This window comes from Phodopus roborovskii, unplaced genomic scaffold, assembly GCF_943737965.1.
Source record: "Phodopus roborovskii unplaced genomic scaffold, PHOROB, whole genome shotgun sequence".
NCBI lineage: Eukaryota > Metazoa > Chordata > Mammalia > Rodentia > Cricetidae > Phodopus > Phodopus roborovskii.
In genome coordinates, this window is record NW_026126418.1 from 71383614 (window position 1) to 71401124 (window position 17511).

General features: G+C 50.7%; 2 protein-coding genes across 5 annotated transcripts in view; one reads left to right on the forward strand and one right to left on the reverse strand.

Annotated features, from left to right (window-relative positions):
• On the reverse strand, positions 1 to 13901 carry Crat (carnitine O-acetyltransferase). 2 transcript variants are annotated; one of them, XM_051185093.1, is made up of 14 exons: positions 13654 to 13901; positions 11222 to 11485; positions 8224 to 8342; positions 6988 to 7041; positions 6338 to 6503; positions 5994 to 6168; positions 5268 to 5446; positions 4765 to 4865; positions 3714 to 3833; positions 3499 to 3621; positions 3262 to 3397; positions 2819 to 2881; positions 1406 to 1543; positions 1 to 789 (listed from the first exon to the last, which is right to left on the reverse strand). In XM_051185093.1, the coding sequence occupies exons 1-14, from the start codon at positions 13678 to 13680 to the stop codon at positions 574 to 576; spliced, it is 1881 nt and encodes a 626-aa protein (XP_051041050.1). In that variant the 5' UTR covers positions 13681 to 13901; the 3' UTR covers positions 1 to 573. The 2 variants fall into 2 exon arrangements, with proteins under 2 accessions (XP_051041050.1, XP_051041051.1); XM_051185094.1 differs by lacking the exon at positions 13654 to 13901 and adding an exon at positions 12121 to 12238.
• Positions 13902 to 14319: 418 nt separating this feature from the next.
• The window catches only part of Ptpa (protein phosphatase 2 phosphatase activator), a 47647-nt gene continuing 44455 nt past the window's right edge, over positions 14320 to 17511 (forward strand). The window contains exon 1 of one of the 3 annotated variants that reach the window (XM_051185098.1): positions 14320 to 14614. In XM_051185098.1, coding sequence (XP_051041055.1) covers positions 14584 to 14614 — 31 coding nt within the window. In that variant the 5' untranslated portion in view covers positions 14320 to 14583. The remainder of the gene's footprint in view (positions 14615 to 17511) is intronic. The other 2 variants (XM_051185097.1, XM_051185096.1) reach the window with 2 other exon arrangements.

Below are 17511 nucleotides of genomic sequence, written 5' to 3' on the forward strand. Positions count from 1 at the left end.
TTGTCACCAGCACTTCTTCCTTTATTGATCACCTGGAACATTCACATTATGCAACCATGAATGTAGTTATGGAATCAAGCTGAATGGAAGCAAGAAGGCTGGGGCAGAGTCACCAGACAGAGCATGGCAGCTGGGAGATGGCACCTCAAGGTGGAGTGATGGAGGTGAGACCTCAGGGAGGCTGAGAGCCCAGCGATAGATCATCCCGATTCCTGGTCCTTGGGTGTTTACAGATGAAGATGGATTTCAGCTTGACTGTGGAGATGTAGCAACTGGCCATGCTGTGAGAAGGGATGGGCTAGACTGGCTCTCTTCCCTGGGGCTCATGTTGGTGGGTGATGTACTGGGGACCTGGGCCTTCATCTTGTTCAGCTTCTAAACTCAACCCTGGCGCTGGGACTATGGCAGGTGCCCAGGACAGGACCTGTAAGGCACTTGGCTTGGACTTTGGGGCCCTGCTAGAGACTTTGCCTGGCTCCATCAAATTGGAGGGCACAGGAGCCAAGGAACTGAGCCATGGCAGGTGTCCATACCAAAGAGGGCTTGATTGTACTGGCAGGCCTTGGCCTGGGCTCAGAGCTTGGCCTTGGGGTGATTCTGCAGTAGGGTGCGCATATCCAGCAGAGCTTTCTCCAAGTAATGAGCCATACGGGCAGCATTAGTCTCAGCGCAGCTGTTGTAGGCTGACACGGAAAAGTTGATATGGGCCTCCATGGGGTTATAGCAGATGCCATAACCATCTGGGACCACAGGTCCAAAGAACATGACGCAGTCTGTCTTAGCAGGCACCTGGGGACAGTAGATGCAAAGCTTTCATACCCAGGTCTGCGGTGGCCCTCCTGCCTCTTGGTTGTGCCAGTCTGCCTCTCTATGGGTGAACCTTCCTTCATATTTATCTCTCTCTGTACTCCTCTAGCCACTAACAGTGCCCTGGGCCATCACTGCCCCCTAACCATGCTCCACTGATACTGGGAGCTTCATGGGACTACGGCTTGTTCCCCAGCTGTGGCAGCACCCGGCACATGTTTCACTTACAAATGGCCAATGAAAGAATGGAACAGATTCTCCTAAGAGGCCTAAGCCTTCCCACCCTTGTCACAGCAATATCCCTTACCCTGAGCTCCTGCTTGGGAACTCAGTTGCTTTGGCAATGTGGCCGTAGTTACCTGTGTGGGCCACACTACCCCTAGGATCCATCTGCCCATGGGTTCTAAAGATTATTCATATTTTATGTGTCTGCCTGAATATAGACATGTGTGCCACATGTATGTGTGTGTGCCCACAGAGGACAGAAGAAGGGTGATGGGGACTGAATCTGGGTCATTTGGAAGAATAGCCATCTCTCCAGGCCCTGCCAGTGGGTTCTATTCACCCCTACCCTGGGGTACCTGAGGCAGTAGCCTACCTGGCTGGTAGAAAGGTTGAAGTGCATAGCGATGGCATAGGAGGTGTCCATGAAGATGTCGGGCATGCTCACCAGGTCCTCAATGGCTTGCAGCTTCAGACCCAGCAGGTGCCGGTCAAAGGCCTCCCCTCGGATGGCCTGTGGGTGGGAGAACTGTGAGTTCTGCAGGTGCTGCAGCCACTGGTCTCTCAGACCATAAGGCCAAGGTCTCCAGGCAGAGGAGTCCTCACCTCCCAGATGGAGAGACCAGGGCCATAGAGGAACAGACAGCTATCCAGGGAGGTACAACAGTGCAGAACTTAAAACATAAGCTTTTGGGGCTGGAGAGATGGCTCAGTGGTTAAGAGCACTGGCTGCTCTTCCAGAGGACCTGGGTTCAATTCCCATCACCCATGTGGCAACTCATAACTATCTGCTACTCCAGTTGCAGGGGATCCGACACCTTCACACAGATATACATGCAAACAAAACAATTCACATAAAATAAATAAATCTTAAAAAAAACAAAACAAAACATAAGCTTTCACCAAATGGTGGTGGCACATGCCTTTAGTTGGAAGACAAAGGCAAGCAATGATCTCTGTGAGTTCAAGGCCAGTCTGGTCTACAGAGCAAGTTCTAGCACAGCCAGGGCTATAACAGAGAAACCCTGTCTCAAAAACCAAACAACAAATCAAACCAAACCAACCAACCAAACAACAATAACAAAACATGAGCTCTGGTTCAGTGAGACCTAGACAATGTCTGCATGTAAGATAATCAGTGTCTGTGTATGCCAAGTAACAAGGCCAGGGCCTATACAGGCTGTGTAAAGGGTGGTGTCTGTACAGGGCAGTGTTTGCATGTTGGGTAACATGGGTAGTGTGCCTTCCATACGACAGGCAGTGTCTGTCATGCTTTGTAGCATGGGCACACCGTACCTACTGATGCCCAAACCGCCACCTCCCAGGCTGCAGCCTCAGTTGCAGGACAACAGGAGAGATGCCATCTGTTGGGCCATCAGGGACAGTACACAACACAGGGTCTGAGGGCATGGACTCAATTTGATTATGGAACTGGGACCAGGGCAGTGGCTAGGTTTACCCTGGTTTCACCAACTTTCAAACTGTAGGATTAATTAACTAATTTTACAATTTATTTTTACTTTGTGTGCATTGACATTTTATCTGCATGTATGCCTGTGTGAGGGTGTTGTAAGCTGACATGGGTGCTGGGAATTGAACCCTGGTCCCCTGGAAGAGCAGTTAGTGCTCTCAATCGTTGTGTCACCTCTGGCAATATTCATTTAAAATGGAGATTCCCTGGGGCTCCAGAGCTCTGGGAAGAGGCAGTTCTCATCAGGAATGGACAAGAAGGTGGACAGACAGGTGGGGTGGTAATGAACAATAAGGAAGGAAAGCAGGGCTCACTCACTCGGTCAGTGTAGGCTCGGTGGGCCTGCACAGCCTTCCGAAGCAGCTCCACCTTCTGGTGCTCCTGGGGGAGGGTGGGAACAGAACAGGCTGAAGTGCTGTCCCTCCTCTCCCACGTTAGCAGCTTGCTCTGCACCCAGCACCACAGCAAGGACTGCACCGCCGCCATTTCCTCATTCTATACAGCAGAGCCCAGCATTCGCTGCTGATGTGCATGGACAGATGGCTGACTGGCTTCTCTTATGAATGGATGGATACATGGTTTTGCCTTGGCTGCCAGAAAGCTCAGAGCTCTATTCATGGCTCCATCTTCTGTTAAGTTCCATTTGACCACTACAGGGCTGAAATACCATAGAGGTACAACCCATTTGCACAGACAGAGTGAACAGGAAAGGAAAGAGATGACCCAGCACAGCCTACCCACCCTTGTCCCAGACTTCTCACCGGCACAGTGGAATCATCCATGCCTTTGACAAAGGCTAGTGAGTCTGTGGAGGCTGAGCGGATAGTGTCAGTGCGGCCCAGGTGAAACATACGCAGAGAGGCGCTTTCATACGTGGCACATGCCTGTCCATAGATCCTGGAATGGAGTGGATATCAGTATGTCCCTTCTCCACAACAGGCTGCCTGTGCCTCCCCTCCCTTACTCCTCTGTGGGGTAGGTGGTCAGGCAGGGCACACCTGTAGTATGCCAGTTGCAGGGCTATCTGGATGAAGGCATCAGGGCTTAGCTTCTCTGACTTGGGGAAGTCCTTTCCAAAGTGATGGAATACCAGCATCATGATGTCCAGGTCCTGGATCATGCTGGGGGGAAGGTACAGGAGGCATGAGTGACAAACAGGTACCTGGCAGCCTTGTGGCTGGCCCTCCCTAACAGGGCCCAGCCATGCACTCACATGCTGATATTCTGTTTGGCTTTCTCAATGTCATTCTTCATCTCAGGTGTTATGTTGAACCGCAGCTTCTTGGGCATGGGCAGGGGTACCATAGGAGACCTCACGAGCTCAGGTTTTTTTCTGCATGGGACAGACAGGTGGGCTTTAGGCTCATGTTGCTGTCACTGAAACCCGGGTGTCCCTGGGACTGAGGTGAGGAAGAAAAGTTCCTGAAGCTAGTGGTAGGCGGTTCAGAAACCAGGGGTTAGCTCTTGTGAAAACTAATTACACCAAGCTTTTTAGATGCCAGATGGAAGCCAGGTGTGGTGGCATATCTAGTGTCCTAGTACTTAGGAGGCAGAAGTGGGTGGATCTCTGTGAGTTTGACGCCAGCCTGGGTCACTTAGTGAATTCCAAGACAGCCAGCTATAGTGGGACCCTCTTTCTTTCTTCCTTCCTTCCTTCCTTCCTTCCTTCCTTCCTTCTTCTTTTGAGACAAGGTGTCTCTGTGTAGTCTTGACTGTCTTGGAACTCACTCTGTAGACCAGGCTGCCCTTGAACTCAGAGGTCCACCTGCTCCTGCATCCCAGGTGCTGGGATTAAAGGTGTGCACCATTATCTTGTGGCATGCTCTGCTCTTCTACAGGCCTGAATTCAATTCCCAGCAATCACCTGGTGTCTCACAGCCATCTATGATGGGATCCAATGCCCTTTTCTGGTGTGCAGGTATACATGTAAAACACCCATATACATAAAATACATAAACAAACCATTAAAAAATCTAAACTGGGTGGTGGTGACAAACACCTTTAATCCCAGAACTCAGGAGGCAGTGATAGGCAGATAGTCTGAATCTGAGACCAGCCTGGTCTACAGAGCAAGTTCAAGGGCAGCCAGAGCTACACCAAGAAACCCTGTCTTAAAAAACACAACAAAATCTTCTAAAAGACAGAGACAGATGGACTGACTGACTCTTTGGTGCAAATGAGTGATCTATTTCTACAGGCTAGGTCTGTCACCTGCATACCATCTGCCACCAGGAACTGAGGAATGAAGCTGTAACCATACTCACGTATACTCAATGACATGGTCCACAAGAGCCACAATGGGGGGCCCTTCTGCAGCTGCATGCTCATAAACCAGCCCACAGGACCCATCTTCTGCCACAATGAACTGTGGATGAGAAAGGACCCATCCTATTAGCCCTAGATCCCTGGAGGAACCCAGTTGCTCTCTAGGTAGGTCTCACAGGAAGGGTCCCCAGAGCCATCTCCAGGCCCTATGCTGACATGCTTGACATAATTGAAAGCACTGCACCTGTGGTATGAGCGCAGAGGAAGTCAGACCCAGACTGCACCACTCTGACTACCCCAGACATGCTGAAGGGTTATGCTGAGGGTGTCAGTGGCATGCAGGCCTGGTAATGACAGGTTGGTTGCTTGGTAATTACAGCAGCGTCCCCAGCCTCCTTTACAAGCAGGAGGCTGGGGACGCTGGGCATAAGGAGGGGACAGAAAGTCTAGAGCTTTATTGAACCAAGTTTTGGGGCTGTGGCCCTGCCAGGTCCTCACTTACCTGCAGTGTCTTGTCAAACCAGCGGTTACCACTGTTGAGCTTGCTGCCACCACCATGCAGCATCTGTCCTGCTACATGGTTGCGGTAGACGTCATCAGAGACTCTGGGCACTGGCTTGTCCAGGCACACAGTGAAGATGCTCTTCTGAATGGAGTTCACCGACTCCCGATTTACTTTGTCTGTAGGAGTTGGGGTAGACGTAGGGGGCCTCAGAGCCTGTGGTCTCCTGATCTGGGCTCTTGCTTCATACCCCACTGGGGATGGGGCCACTAGGGCATGCTTGAAGTTCAGAATGTATGCTCAGAGCTTTGCCCTCAACAAAGTCCTGCAGGTAACCCCCCCCCCATACCTCAAAGGGTAGGGCCCAACACCTGGCACATCACAGACACAGAAAAGCAGAAGCCCAGGGTCACATGGGCTGGTGTGGCAGTCAGGGATCTAATGCCAGCAATCTACAACAGTATCCATGGACAGCATGGGATTTGATGGGGGTGATCCAGGGAACAGAGACAGTCTGGAGAAGGGCACCTCAGCCAGACACTGCCTAAATCCAACTTGCTACTTCACAGGAAGAAACTGGCCTTACCAAGCTGAGCCTTAGTTTTCTCATTTATAAAATGGGTCAGTAACACCTGCTTCAAACTGAGAGGGTCAATGAAACAGTGGCTGCCCCAGCCTCATGTCGGATTTATTTGGCATGTAAGGAAGCCCTTGCCCTGGAGGCACCTTTGATGAGGTTGTTGTAGGCCTTGGCCCAGGTGTTGCGGTGGTTGGAGGTAAGAATGCCAACCGGTTCTTTGTTGGTTTGCAGTGATGAGTTCCAAATTTTCTCCAGCTGTACAAAGATCTGATCAGAGGTGAGGGGTGTCCCATCACTGTGGTACACATCCAGCTCGAAGAACTGTGAGGCACAGACATGGAAGAGAAGGGGGCCTGGGTGATCTCAGACAGCGAATGCCTCTTCTGGTCTTGGCTATGGAGGTCACAATCAGCATAGCTTAGGACCAGCGCAGGAGCTGGAGTTAGGCTGGGAGGGGCTGGGGCCCCTCTGAGGGGGTAGTGGTGCCCACCTGGTAGTTGTGCACCACTGTTATGTGCATGGGTGGCTTCTTTGTCTTTAAGAAATTCACCACAGAGTCCTGCTTGGGGCCCGGCACACGGCAAGAGGACAGGATCTGATAGTACTGGTTCATGCACAGTGGCTTTCCCCCCAGGAACTCGACAGGCAGGCTCTCGCTGTGGGAGGACACAGGGAGGGGCCACTGGGCACGTGAATGGGGAAGAGGCCAGGGTAGACAGACACCTGCTAGTTCTATTTGGAACTGGGTGAGGGCCCTTGTCTTTAGCATGAGCAGGAGCCAGTGGGGTATAATGGGGTTTTGAAGCCTCTATTTTCTAAGGATTGGGGCTGTTTATGAGTCACCCACAAACTCCCTCCCTCTCCCTTTCTGAACTTCACTTTGCCACAGGCAACTGTGATCCATTTTGGCTGGGATGACAAGGTCACCAGGAGAAGTCCTAAGAGCTGTAGTGGCAGACTTAAGTGTCCCCCATCTCACTGATCACTGTCCTCAACCTTTTCCAAGGCTGGGCCAATAGGAAATGAAAATGACATGGGCCTGCTCAGTGCCTAGGCTGACACACTGAAGTCCAGGGCTAGAGCCAGGGGCAGCTATGATATTAGGCAGGTATGGGCAAGGGTAGGAATGGGGCTACTCACTTGTCAATCATGGACTTGAAATCCAACACACCCTCGATGAGTTTGGCAGCAAACCTACAGGATGAAGTAAAGATGTAAAACAGTGTGGCCATCCAATAGAGGACCCTGGGACAGGGATGAGTGCTGAGTAGGGGGAGGATCAGTCAAGGATAGGACCTATGGAATCGGTACCCACCCTCAGTACTGAGGGTTGTGGACTTCAAGGTGGACCCATAGTAGTGGGAGACCCTTCTGAGCTTCTTTTTATCATCTCCAGTGGGAGGGCTGCATCTGCCTCAGAAATGCTGGTGGGAGATCACCTGGAAGGACCAGGATGCTGCTCAATAATGGTACACTACTGCTAGATAAGAGGCCAGTGGTGACTGGCCACTGAAGGGCCACCACCACCACCAAGGGCCTGAACCACAGTCTGAAGTACTCATTATATGGAGATTTGTTACCCTAGTAAGATAGATAAGGGTCCCCTCCAGGATCCAGATATCCCTCTTTCTGAGTCTATATTCCCAGGACACTACTTTTAACCTGTTCTTTCTCCTTGGATTATCTGGGTGTAGGAAGAGGGGTTTTCTGGTTCATACCAACTATCTCCCAATGCCTGAGGCCATCTCTGGTCCCAGTACAGGCTGGCTAGAGTTCCCAGGCTGAGTCCCATCCATAATCAGGAGGCACTGATTCCTTTATCATTTGTGTGTGTGTATTACTAAAGATGGAATCTAGGATCTGATGTATGTTACGCAATCACCCAACTACTGAGCCACACTTCTTTCTTCCTCTCCTTCCTGGCTTCTCTGTATTCTTGCCCTGGTCTCTTTAAGAGAAGCTGGTGGCAGTAATGAGTGAGTGGCAGGCTCCTGGAGATCCCTGCTGCTAGTATTTTTATCTCTGGTAGGACTGGAACAGGGGCCAGGGCAGGTGACATGGCTGAATGTGGAAAAGGGGACTGTGTATAAAGGTCACGGTGTGGCCAGCTGAGGAGAGTGGGAGGGACTCAGGGCAAGGTTGGCGGGTGAATGGTTCCAAAGCCTTGGCACTAGAAGCCCAGCCTCTTAACTGGAGTTGTGACCATGGGAGAAGGTTCCCTCATTGTTCTGAGCTTCAGTTTCCTCATCTGTGGGTGGGGTAAAAGCACAGCGTCAAGGCTTTCCAGTTTCCTAGGGAGTAGCCTTGAGGGTTCTGGAAATGCACAGGGCCCTGTTCACTGGCACTGCCAGCCTTGTACCAGTCTCTGACACTCACCGGAGCTGCCCCTGTTGGTCCACGAAGTCCTGCTTGGGCAGCATCACTCCTGGGCTAGAGTAGATGACCACCGGCTGGCGGTACTGGAGATAGGCTGTCTTGAGCCACCAGTCGGACAGCTGGATGAGGACCAGATCAGAAGTAGAATATTGGTACCTGATGCCCCTTCCTCCCCACAACTAGGGACCTAGCTAGCCCTGGTGTCCTTTGGCCTCTCTGCAGGACAGTCTTCCAGTAAATGTTTAGGTCTACAGTACCCTTCCCTACCTCCTCCTACCCATCATCTTCTCCCGAGCCTGAGCAAACAGCACTGCCTAACAAAATGACCTGGGAGAAAAGATTGGAAACAAACCTGGCAAGGGAATAAACAAGTGAGCAGCTTTTCTCTTTCGGTGTGCATGCATGCTGGTGAGGCTTGAACCCAGAACCTCACATACATGCTAATAAGCATGTTTGGTCACTGAACTATACCCTTTCTTTATCTTACAAATTTCTTAGCAATGATTATAATATACTACTAAATAAAAATGCATCCCTAGATATGTAGAATAAAGTAGAAGGAATGAAATAATAATAATAATAATAATAGTAATGATAAAATAAAGCTCAGCAAGTGTGTTTTCAATCATCTCTAGTTGGCAAATATCTGAGGAGCCAGAAACCTGTGTCAGGGCCACCCACAGGAACTGGTCCTTTTCAGTGGCCCTAGACTAAGAGGTGGATACTGGCAATTGTCAGGGCAATTCTAAGTGGGGAACTCACTGTGAGGGTGAGTTATTGTAGGTTTTTTTTTTTTTTTTTTTTTTTTTTTTTTTTGAGACAGGGGTTCACCATTTACCCCTGGCTGGCCTAGAGCGATGCAGATTAGGCTGGCCTTGAACAGGGATTTGCACCTCTGTCTCCCATGTGCTAGGCATGTGCCACCATTCCACACCTATCTCTTTTAGGCTCCTACACTTCTTTGAGACCTAGGCCTTTCAGTGCACTCCATGCCCATCCCAGACAGCAGCAGGGTATGTCTGCACAGCACTCAGACTATCTTTGTGCAGTGGCTAGTCTGTGGCATCAGGCCACTCGTCCTGGCTCTTGGCAAGAGGGAAGGGAAAGTGACTTGCCACAGGCTGGGTAACATGTGACTGCCATCTGCTGACTTGTAGCCAAGGACTGGTCCCCCTGAGGCATCCAGGCATCCTGTACATCTCAGGGTCTTTCTTTTCTGAGAGCTACTATGAGGATCTGAACTCTAGTCTACCTCTCTAGGTCACAGTTTCCCCATTTGTAGGGAGGAGACAGACTAAGGATCCCTCTCAGCCAGGGGCCCAACACCACAGGGCTTTCAGGAATCCCTGGTTAAGGTTTAGAAGATGAGGGGAGAAGGTGCGCTTGGTAGTAGCAGCAATGCTTCCAGGGCCCTGTGAATGGAGAGTGAGTAGCCTAATTCTAGTCAGGGTCTTTGACTCAACAAAGTCAGAAAACCATTAGACCCGACCCCAGAATCTCTATGGTCCTTTCAGGGCCAGCATCCTGACTTGAAGAGTCCAAGGCCCTGGCTTGCTAAGGCTCGGCAGGTGCTTATCCCTAACAACTTCCACCTACTCCCAAATTCCTGCACGGGTTTCCAGACTCCACTGAGGCCCACCTATCCAAAGTCCTTCCCATCTCTTACTCCAGTTAGCTCAGATCTGTGCTTCTACCCCCAGATTCTTTATCTACAGATTCCACCAGCTCAGGTGGAGAATTTGAAAAGCAAAAAACTGCACCCATACTGATCACATAGGCCTTTTACTATACATCATACTTATTTACCCAGTATTTATGCTGTGTTAGATATAATACCATCTAGAGATGACTTAGGGTCTATGAGAACAGGTATTTAGTGAGACAAAAATACTGAAATACTTAAGGGACTTGAACATTTGTGGGGTCATGGAACCAATGCCCCATGAATACTGAGGTGACTCTTACCCAGCTCAGGCTGTCCCCCATAGCCAGCTTCTTCCTTGGCTTCATATTGTAACCTTCTCCCCAGTTGCTCGCTCTATCTATCTATCTATCTATCTATCTATCTATCTATCTATCTATCTATCTGAGACAGGGTTTTCTCTGTGGCTTTGGAGCCTGTCCTGGAACTAGTTGCTTTAAAAGGGAATGTTCTACCCTTTGGCCCCACTGCATTAGCAAATGCTATTCAGTCTTGCACCTCACGACTCCTCATCTCCTTGAGCCAGGCCCAGGCCATGAACATCCCCCTCTAGGTAAAAGCATTGAAGCATTCACCTCTTCATTACCTCTGGCTCCTAGGGCTATTTTTTTTTTTAATCTTTATAACGTGAATACAGAAATATGTACCAAGTACCAGTCTAGCTGTGTTTTGCAAATTGAACTACTCTATCTGATTAGACACAGAACTAGGAGCATATACAGCAACCTCAGGCTGACACAAATTCCCTGTCTCAAGCTATCCCACCAAGCTCAAGTCTATATTCCTTCCCTTGACTGCCTATCCTGCTCTGAACAATCTGGTCCAGGTTCTGTCCCAAAGTAGGTCATACTATTGCTAACTTTGTCCTCAAATCCAACACCTTCTCCTCCTACCCTCTATCTGATAGACACTGCCATCCATCTCTCTACCTCTTTTCCCCTCAGCCCTTCAAGTGGAACCCAGGGTCTCACACAAGTAAGTGTTCTACCACAGAGCCACAATCCAACCAGAATGACCTTTAAAAAACCACATGTAATTTCTTTTTAACATGACTTCACCTACTGATTTACAATCCTGTTTTCCACCCTTCTTTCTCCACCCCCAAGACCCCTACAACCAGTCCTCTTGCCAATACCCTGCATTTGCCAAGAGTAACCCTGTCAAGCACACAAATGAAAATGCCACAACAACAGGTATGGGGAGACCGTGGGCATGCAGCTAGCAACAAGCAGCCGGAGGGATGCTCTGGAGGACCCAGGGGTCTGGAGGAGCATCGAGATGCTCCATCTCACTTACCCAGTTCTCCATTTTCTTGGCCCTGCGCTCCAGTCCCTTCTGCAGGCGTTCCCCTACACCCCCTGAGGTCTGAAATTCGTCCACCAGTTGCTTGGTGTGGGCCCACTCTTCCTCACTCACGATGGGCTGCAGTGCCTTGAGGTAATGGTCCAGGGATTGCTGGAGTGGGGGCACGGGCAGCCTCGGAAGTGCATCCTGGTGGGCCTTGAAGCGACCAGAAACCCTCATCAGGGAGGAGGGCTTGAGAAGGCCCAGGGGCTTTACCTGAGGGAAGCAGAAGAGCTTATTCATTCTCTCAGTTTGAAGTACAGCTCTCCCTAAACTGCAGTCCTAGGTGTTTATATGCCATCCCTGGGGGCAAAGTCAGCTTTAATGGGTGGTGCCTGTCCTGGATGCCCAGCCCTTGAGGGACAGGAGTCCCACCTCTCAGGAGTCAAGAGGTGCAGGGAGGCTGGGAAAGGGTGGGAGCAGGGATGAATGACACTGTTGGGGAGGCAGAGGTAAGGAGGCCTAGCACCCATCATCTTTCTTGTCCTGGCAGGTAAGTCAGCTAGCAGAGAGGTGGCAGTTGGCTCTCTAAGCTGAGGTTCCCAACTTCTTTCTTCCCCGACCCTTTCCAGTTTGAGAAATAGGAGGGGATTGGAAACGCCAGAACCAGACAGTGACAGGACCTCTAGGTGAAGCTTCAGCCTCTGGGCTTTCTCTTCACCATGCGGCGATGGTAAGGGGTGCTGGGCAGTGCTGCAGCGAGAGAGCTGAGTAGCCTGGCCTGGAGGGTGAGAGGTAGCAGAGAGAGAGGTGGGGAGTCCAGGAGACTCAGGAAGTGGCAGAAAGCAAGGCAGGAAGGTCCCAGGCTGCTGGCACAGTGGCAGACAAGCGGCAGAAGTTCCATTCCATACCTTCTCTCTCTGCTGCTCGTCCTCCATGGCAGGACTGAGGATGTGAGCCCTGTCTGTCTGCCTTTGCTGGATCGCTAAGCCTAACTGTGCTACCAACTGGACGAGTAGAAGCTAGCAAGAGGCAGCCACCTGCCTGGGCTGGAAAGAAAAGACAAGATCCGATATTCAGGGCTGAGGGAGCAGTGAAGCAGTAGCCACTGATGTGGCATTTAAGGTTATAGCCCTGGTGGCTACAGGATTGCAGCAGCTACTCCACCCCTTCCTAGCTTCCAGAAGATGAGGAACGGGGCAGGGGAGTGAGTGGGCTGGAAGTGTGCATTAGGAGGAGGAAACCTGGCACTTTCTCCCTTCTTCTTTGGATGGGCCCAGTGCCAGGGAGGCAAGCCAAGAGGTATTAAAAAATCCACCTGTCAAAATCTTCGTAGATCTTTTTGATGTGGGAAAACTTGGCTGGAGGGTGGAAACAGTCTGGCTGCTAACCCATGGCCCTGAAATCGCTCCTGTGTGGGACTATACAAGGCAGGAGATGGCAGGAAGGAGCCACTAGGGGTCCATGCGAAATTTCTACAAACCTTGCCCATTTGTTTCACTTTTAGAGCCAGGGGTAGAGGGTCACCCCTCTACCAAAATCTGGGTTTCATTTTTCTGAGCTTTGGATCATTCAGGTTAGGATAAAGAGTGTGTGGCTGGGTGTGTGTGGGGGGGGCAGAAGTACTTTTGGTATGAATAATAAACTAAAGGTCCCTAGTTCGAGGGTTGGGTTAAATTGATTAGCAGAGCCATGGATTTGATTGTCTCCTCGCTTTAGTTTCCTTAGGATCCAGTGACTGTGTCAATATGGTGACCCCACATGATGACATAGAAATGTAGAAACAGTCTGTTGGATGGATGGCGGATGGCTTTTGCAAAGGGCAAGGCAGGTCCCAGGTGCTGCTGGAACTACTCCAAGAGTCTCCCTCTGACCTGAGATGGGTACTCTTAAGTGCCAGCCTACTGTCTGAGATGGAGATACAACTCACTGCTGTACATATGGCATCAGAGAGGAACGGGGCTCACATCCGTATAGCAGCACTGGGTAAGGATGGCAAGGGACCACCTGCGACCTCCTGCCTTCCTGGGGACTCTCAGTATTAGTCTCCACCCGAGGTTCTCTTAAAGAGGGTGAGCACCTGATGAACTCAAGAATGGCCAACTGGGTAGGCTTGGAGAAGTGGCTCTTGTGGGGCAAAGGCAACCGGGCCTGAGGCTGAGCCCATGCCAGGAGCTCCCAACTGGTGTCTTGAGTCAGAATAGCTGAGCATGAAGGAGAAGCCGGGTGTAAAGGTGCAAAAGGCTTGAACCTAGATTTCCCAGTCTTTTCCTGGGTAGTTGATATTAAGCGCCACAGGTCTCCGGTTCGATCCTGCCCCTCACCTGGTCGGTCTCTCTACCCACTTTGCAGATTGTACCCTATCAGCCGATGTGGGAGTTCTAGACCTGCAGCCCGCGGCCCGCCCGCCTTACCCGGTCTAGAACCCTCCCGTGCGTACTCACCACGGTCCTGGCAGCAAAGGCTAACATCGTCCCAGTCTGTCTGCGGACACTCGGTCCGCTCCGCCTCTTGTGCTGGGCAAAGTCTGCGCTGCTGTGGGGTCAGTGGGTTCCCCTCTCGGGCTCTAGGTTCAAGGTCACCGAGTCACTGCTGCCAGCCAGTAGAGGCGGCCCCGCGCCCACCGGGCCCGGCGGGCGGGCGGCCGGTGGAGCAGGACTCACGGGGCGGAGCCTCGGTGGAGCTCAGTCCCCGGCCGCTAGCCGCGAGCTGGGGGCGGGCCCAAGCCTGGACGTGGTCACAAGGGGAGGGGCCTGTGGCGATCGGGCTCCTGTTCATCCGTTAGAAGCCAGGCCCTGGGCTTCCGTCACGGGTCACAACGGTGGCCACTGTCCAGCACGCGCTTTCCTCCTCCAGACGCCACCTGAGCTGTCGAGGCGGTTGGGTGCATCCATCAAGTCCGACTGGTGTCCTTGAACGTTGCAGGAAAACATAACTATGTTGACAGGGGGCTGTCTCAGATTCTTTGGGCTAGGCTCTGTGCCATTCACAAAGATGACAGGTGGCCTTGCCCCGCAAAAATATGGCTGCCACCCCACCCCCGAAACCGGAAGCCCCGCACAAACATGGCTGCCACATCTGCTGTTGGCCTGCGGGCAGCGGCCGTTAGTGCGCATGCTCTCAGCGCCCCGCACCAAGATGGCCGCTGCGTCAGTCCGCACGGCGGCCGCGAGACGGCAGTTGGTGGGCATGCTCTCTGAGTGCCCCGCACTGGTATGGCTGCCGCCCTCACAAGAGTGACTCTAGTTCTCGGCTTCCGGTCGTAGCCGGCCGGCGCTCATTTCTCTTCTGGAAGCTTAGTGGAGCCGGGGAAAGGTGCGGGGTAAACAGTGAGAGGGAACTGCAAGCATCCGCGCCGGCTCCTAACGGAGAAGATGGCTGAGGGCGAGCGGCAGCCGCCGCCAGGTAGGGCGTGTGGAGGGCCCCGGCGAGTGGGTAGGAAAGGGGTGTGGCTCGGGGGTCTCTGGAGTGTGGAGAGCTGGAGAGGCGTTGGAGGCGAAGCTGTCGGCCTCGGAGGAGCTAAAGGGCCAGAACCCGGGACTGCAGGCGGGTGGCGGAGAGGGCGACCAGACTCGGGGAGCCCGGGGCTGACGAGGGCCGGGCGGGCAGAGCTCTGGGGAAAGGTAAAAGCTCTTGACCTGATGCCAGAGTTGCCTGGGACCGGGGGCGAGACGGATCTAGGAGGCTGCCTTTTTTAAGAGACTTTGCTCGAGTGGGCCTGCGCCTCGCTCGCTCCCAGGCCAGCTTCTTCCATGCCCTGCCCACCCTGCATCAGCTCCCTCCCTCCCTCCTTCTTCCCCTCCCTCCGTTTCAGTATCAGCAGAGTTGAAACTACCCGCGGTGTCTAAACTACTAATTTTAAAAAAAGGCTGTTTGCAAGATGAGAAGGTTGATGGCATCATCGTCTGTTAACTTTTATTTACACTGTGGCCTCATTGTATTCATCTCAGTTAACTAGGGCAGAGGTACAGGCCCCCTTTCCTGGAGAAGAAAGCAGTTTGTTGACTCCATAAGTTAAGAAGGTCCGGAAATTTCTTACAGATAGTTTGGCTTAACACAGCATTTGATACTACTTCTGTCTCGCTTCATAGTTTGTGGTCCCAAACAAGGTCTCAATAGGGAGACATTTTGAAAATCAAAAGAGGCGTCATTTCTGTGTCTCCCTAAAATAGATGAGCACACTGGAATTGGAAACCAAACATTTACATTATTCCCAAACTTCAAACCTCTATGAATGTATCCTAATCAGTTCTGGTGATGACATCAAGAACTATAAGTGTCCCTGAAGATGACTAGGGGAGAGACATGAGGACCAGAACCTGTGCACTGGAACAGACAAAACAAAACAAAAAAAAACCTCAGGGAGGTCATCTGGAGAGACTCTGGTTCCTGGAAGGAGTATTTATGTATTTGAAGGCAGGGTCTCACTATATGTATAACCTTGGCAACACTGGGACTCACTAGGTAGACCAGGCTGGCCTTGAATTTACAGAGATCTGCCTGCTTCTGCCTGAGCGATGGGATTAAAGGTGTGTGCCACCATAACTCCCAGAAGAGTTATTTATTTTTTAAAATTAATTTGGCCAGTTTTAACTTAGTTTTAGGAATAAAATAGATTTGAGTACCCATGAAGGGCAGCAGTATGGGGAGGGATGAGAGTAGCGCCTGTGGCCCAAATGGAGTTTTTAGATTAACTCTTAAGACTCTGTAAAGTTAGGGGACGTTTTCAATCACACAGACTAACATAGCAAGTCATAACCTTCGTGTCCTTCAGTAGACTGAAAAACAGGGATACTCTGGCTTGGCAAGTAAAGTGTTTGCCGCCTAAGTTCCATCACTGGAACCCACAAGGTGGGAGGGTAGAACTGGCTCTTGCTTGGTTGTCCTCTGACATCCACATGCACTTTGTGGCTTTATACACACATGTGCATGTACACACACACACATTCTCTGTCTTTCTCTTTAGAAATACAATTTTAAAATGAGGTTATCCAACTTTCCTCTTGGAGTTTGTGGTATGTGGGCAGTCAGAAGTGAGCACAGTGTAGGGTGTGGCAGGTATGTGGTGGTTACAAATATGTCACATCCAAATGGGAGGTGATAACCCAGCACACTCTTGGTGGGGGAGGTTGTGGATATTTTTTGTTTTTGTTTTTTTTTTTTTTTTTTTTTTTTTTTTTTTTTTTTTTGAGACAGGGTGTCTAAATCCCTGACACTTTTCATTTCCCCATGACTTCTCCAGGTAGATTCTGTTCCTCTGCCCATGCCACATACACAGAACTTTGCTAGGATTAGGACTCACTGTAGACCAGACTGGAACTGAGCTCTTGAGTGCTGGTCTTAAAGGTCTTCACTGCTATATCTAGCATGTACTTTTGGTACACGGTCACTGGCCCTGGCTGCCCTGGAAACATCTTCTAGCCCTCTCAAGAGCTGGGGTTACAGGTGTTCTGCTGTTTTTGAGGCAGGGTTTAACTATGTGGCCGAGGCTGACTAGAATTGGGGTTCTCCTTCCTCCATCCACTGAATGTTGGGATTTTAGTGATGAGCTACTGCACCTGGGCTACTTTTGGGTGTTTTTAAGGAACATCTATAAACCCTCATTTTTTGATCTTAACTGTCAGTGCAGGGGATCCAGTATCTGTTGTCAGAGGCAGCCTGTGACTGGAGAAGCTGTGTGTGCTCTCTCTTATAGTCTTGTCTCTGAATGAAGTCTTATAGCTTTGGTTTGCTTGTTTGGCTTTGATTTGGGATTGTGTATTCTGTTGACTCTGTTTTTTTAGGGATGTACTGTTTTGCTTTTTGGCTTTGATTTGGGATTGTGTATTCTGTTGACTCTGTTTCTTCAGGGATGTACTGTTTTGCTTCATATAAGGTGGCCTCTGCTCTTGGCTTTTGTCTCTGTGAAATAATGTCTGGAGGGCAGCTTGTTGCAAGGAACAGGTCTCTTACAAGAGAGTTAGATACCAAAGATCATTGGCAGGTTGAATATTTGTCATGGGGAAGACATTTCCCATAAATGTGTCTCTATAAACAGTGGTTGGCTCACCAGACTAGCTTCAAAACTTTTATTTCTCATCTTACTTCGATTAGCCATTTACTATTAGGAAGGGTCTGGGGTGGGGCTCTGGAAACAGTGTTTGTGTGAGGTGGGAGGAGTGGGGGGGAAGTTTGCGACTCTCCGCATGACCTTTTAGCTTCCCTTACCCTCTGCTTTACTTTTGGGTTCTGCTAAGTCTGGGAAGCTTATCTTGCTCTTATCTCATTTTTTAACCTTCCACTTTGGTCTCCAAATCCCCTGC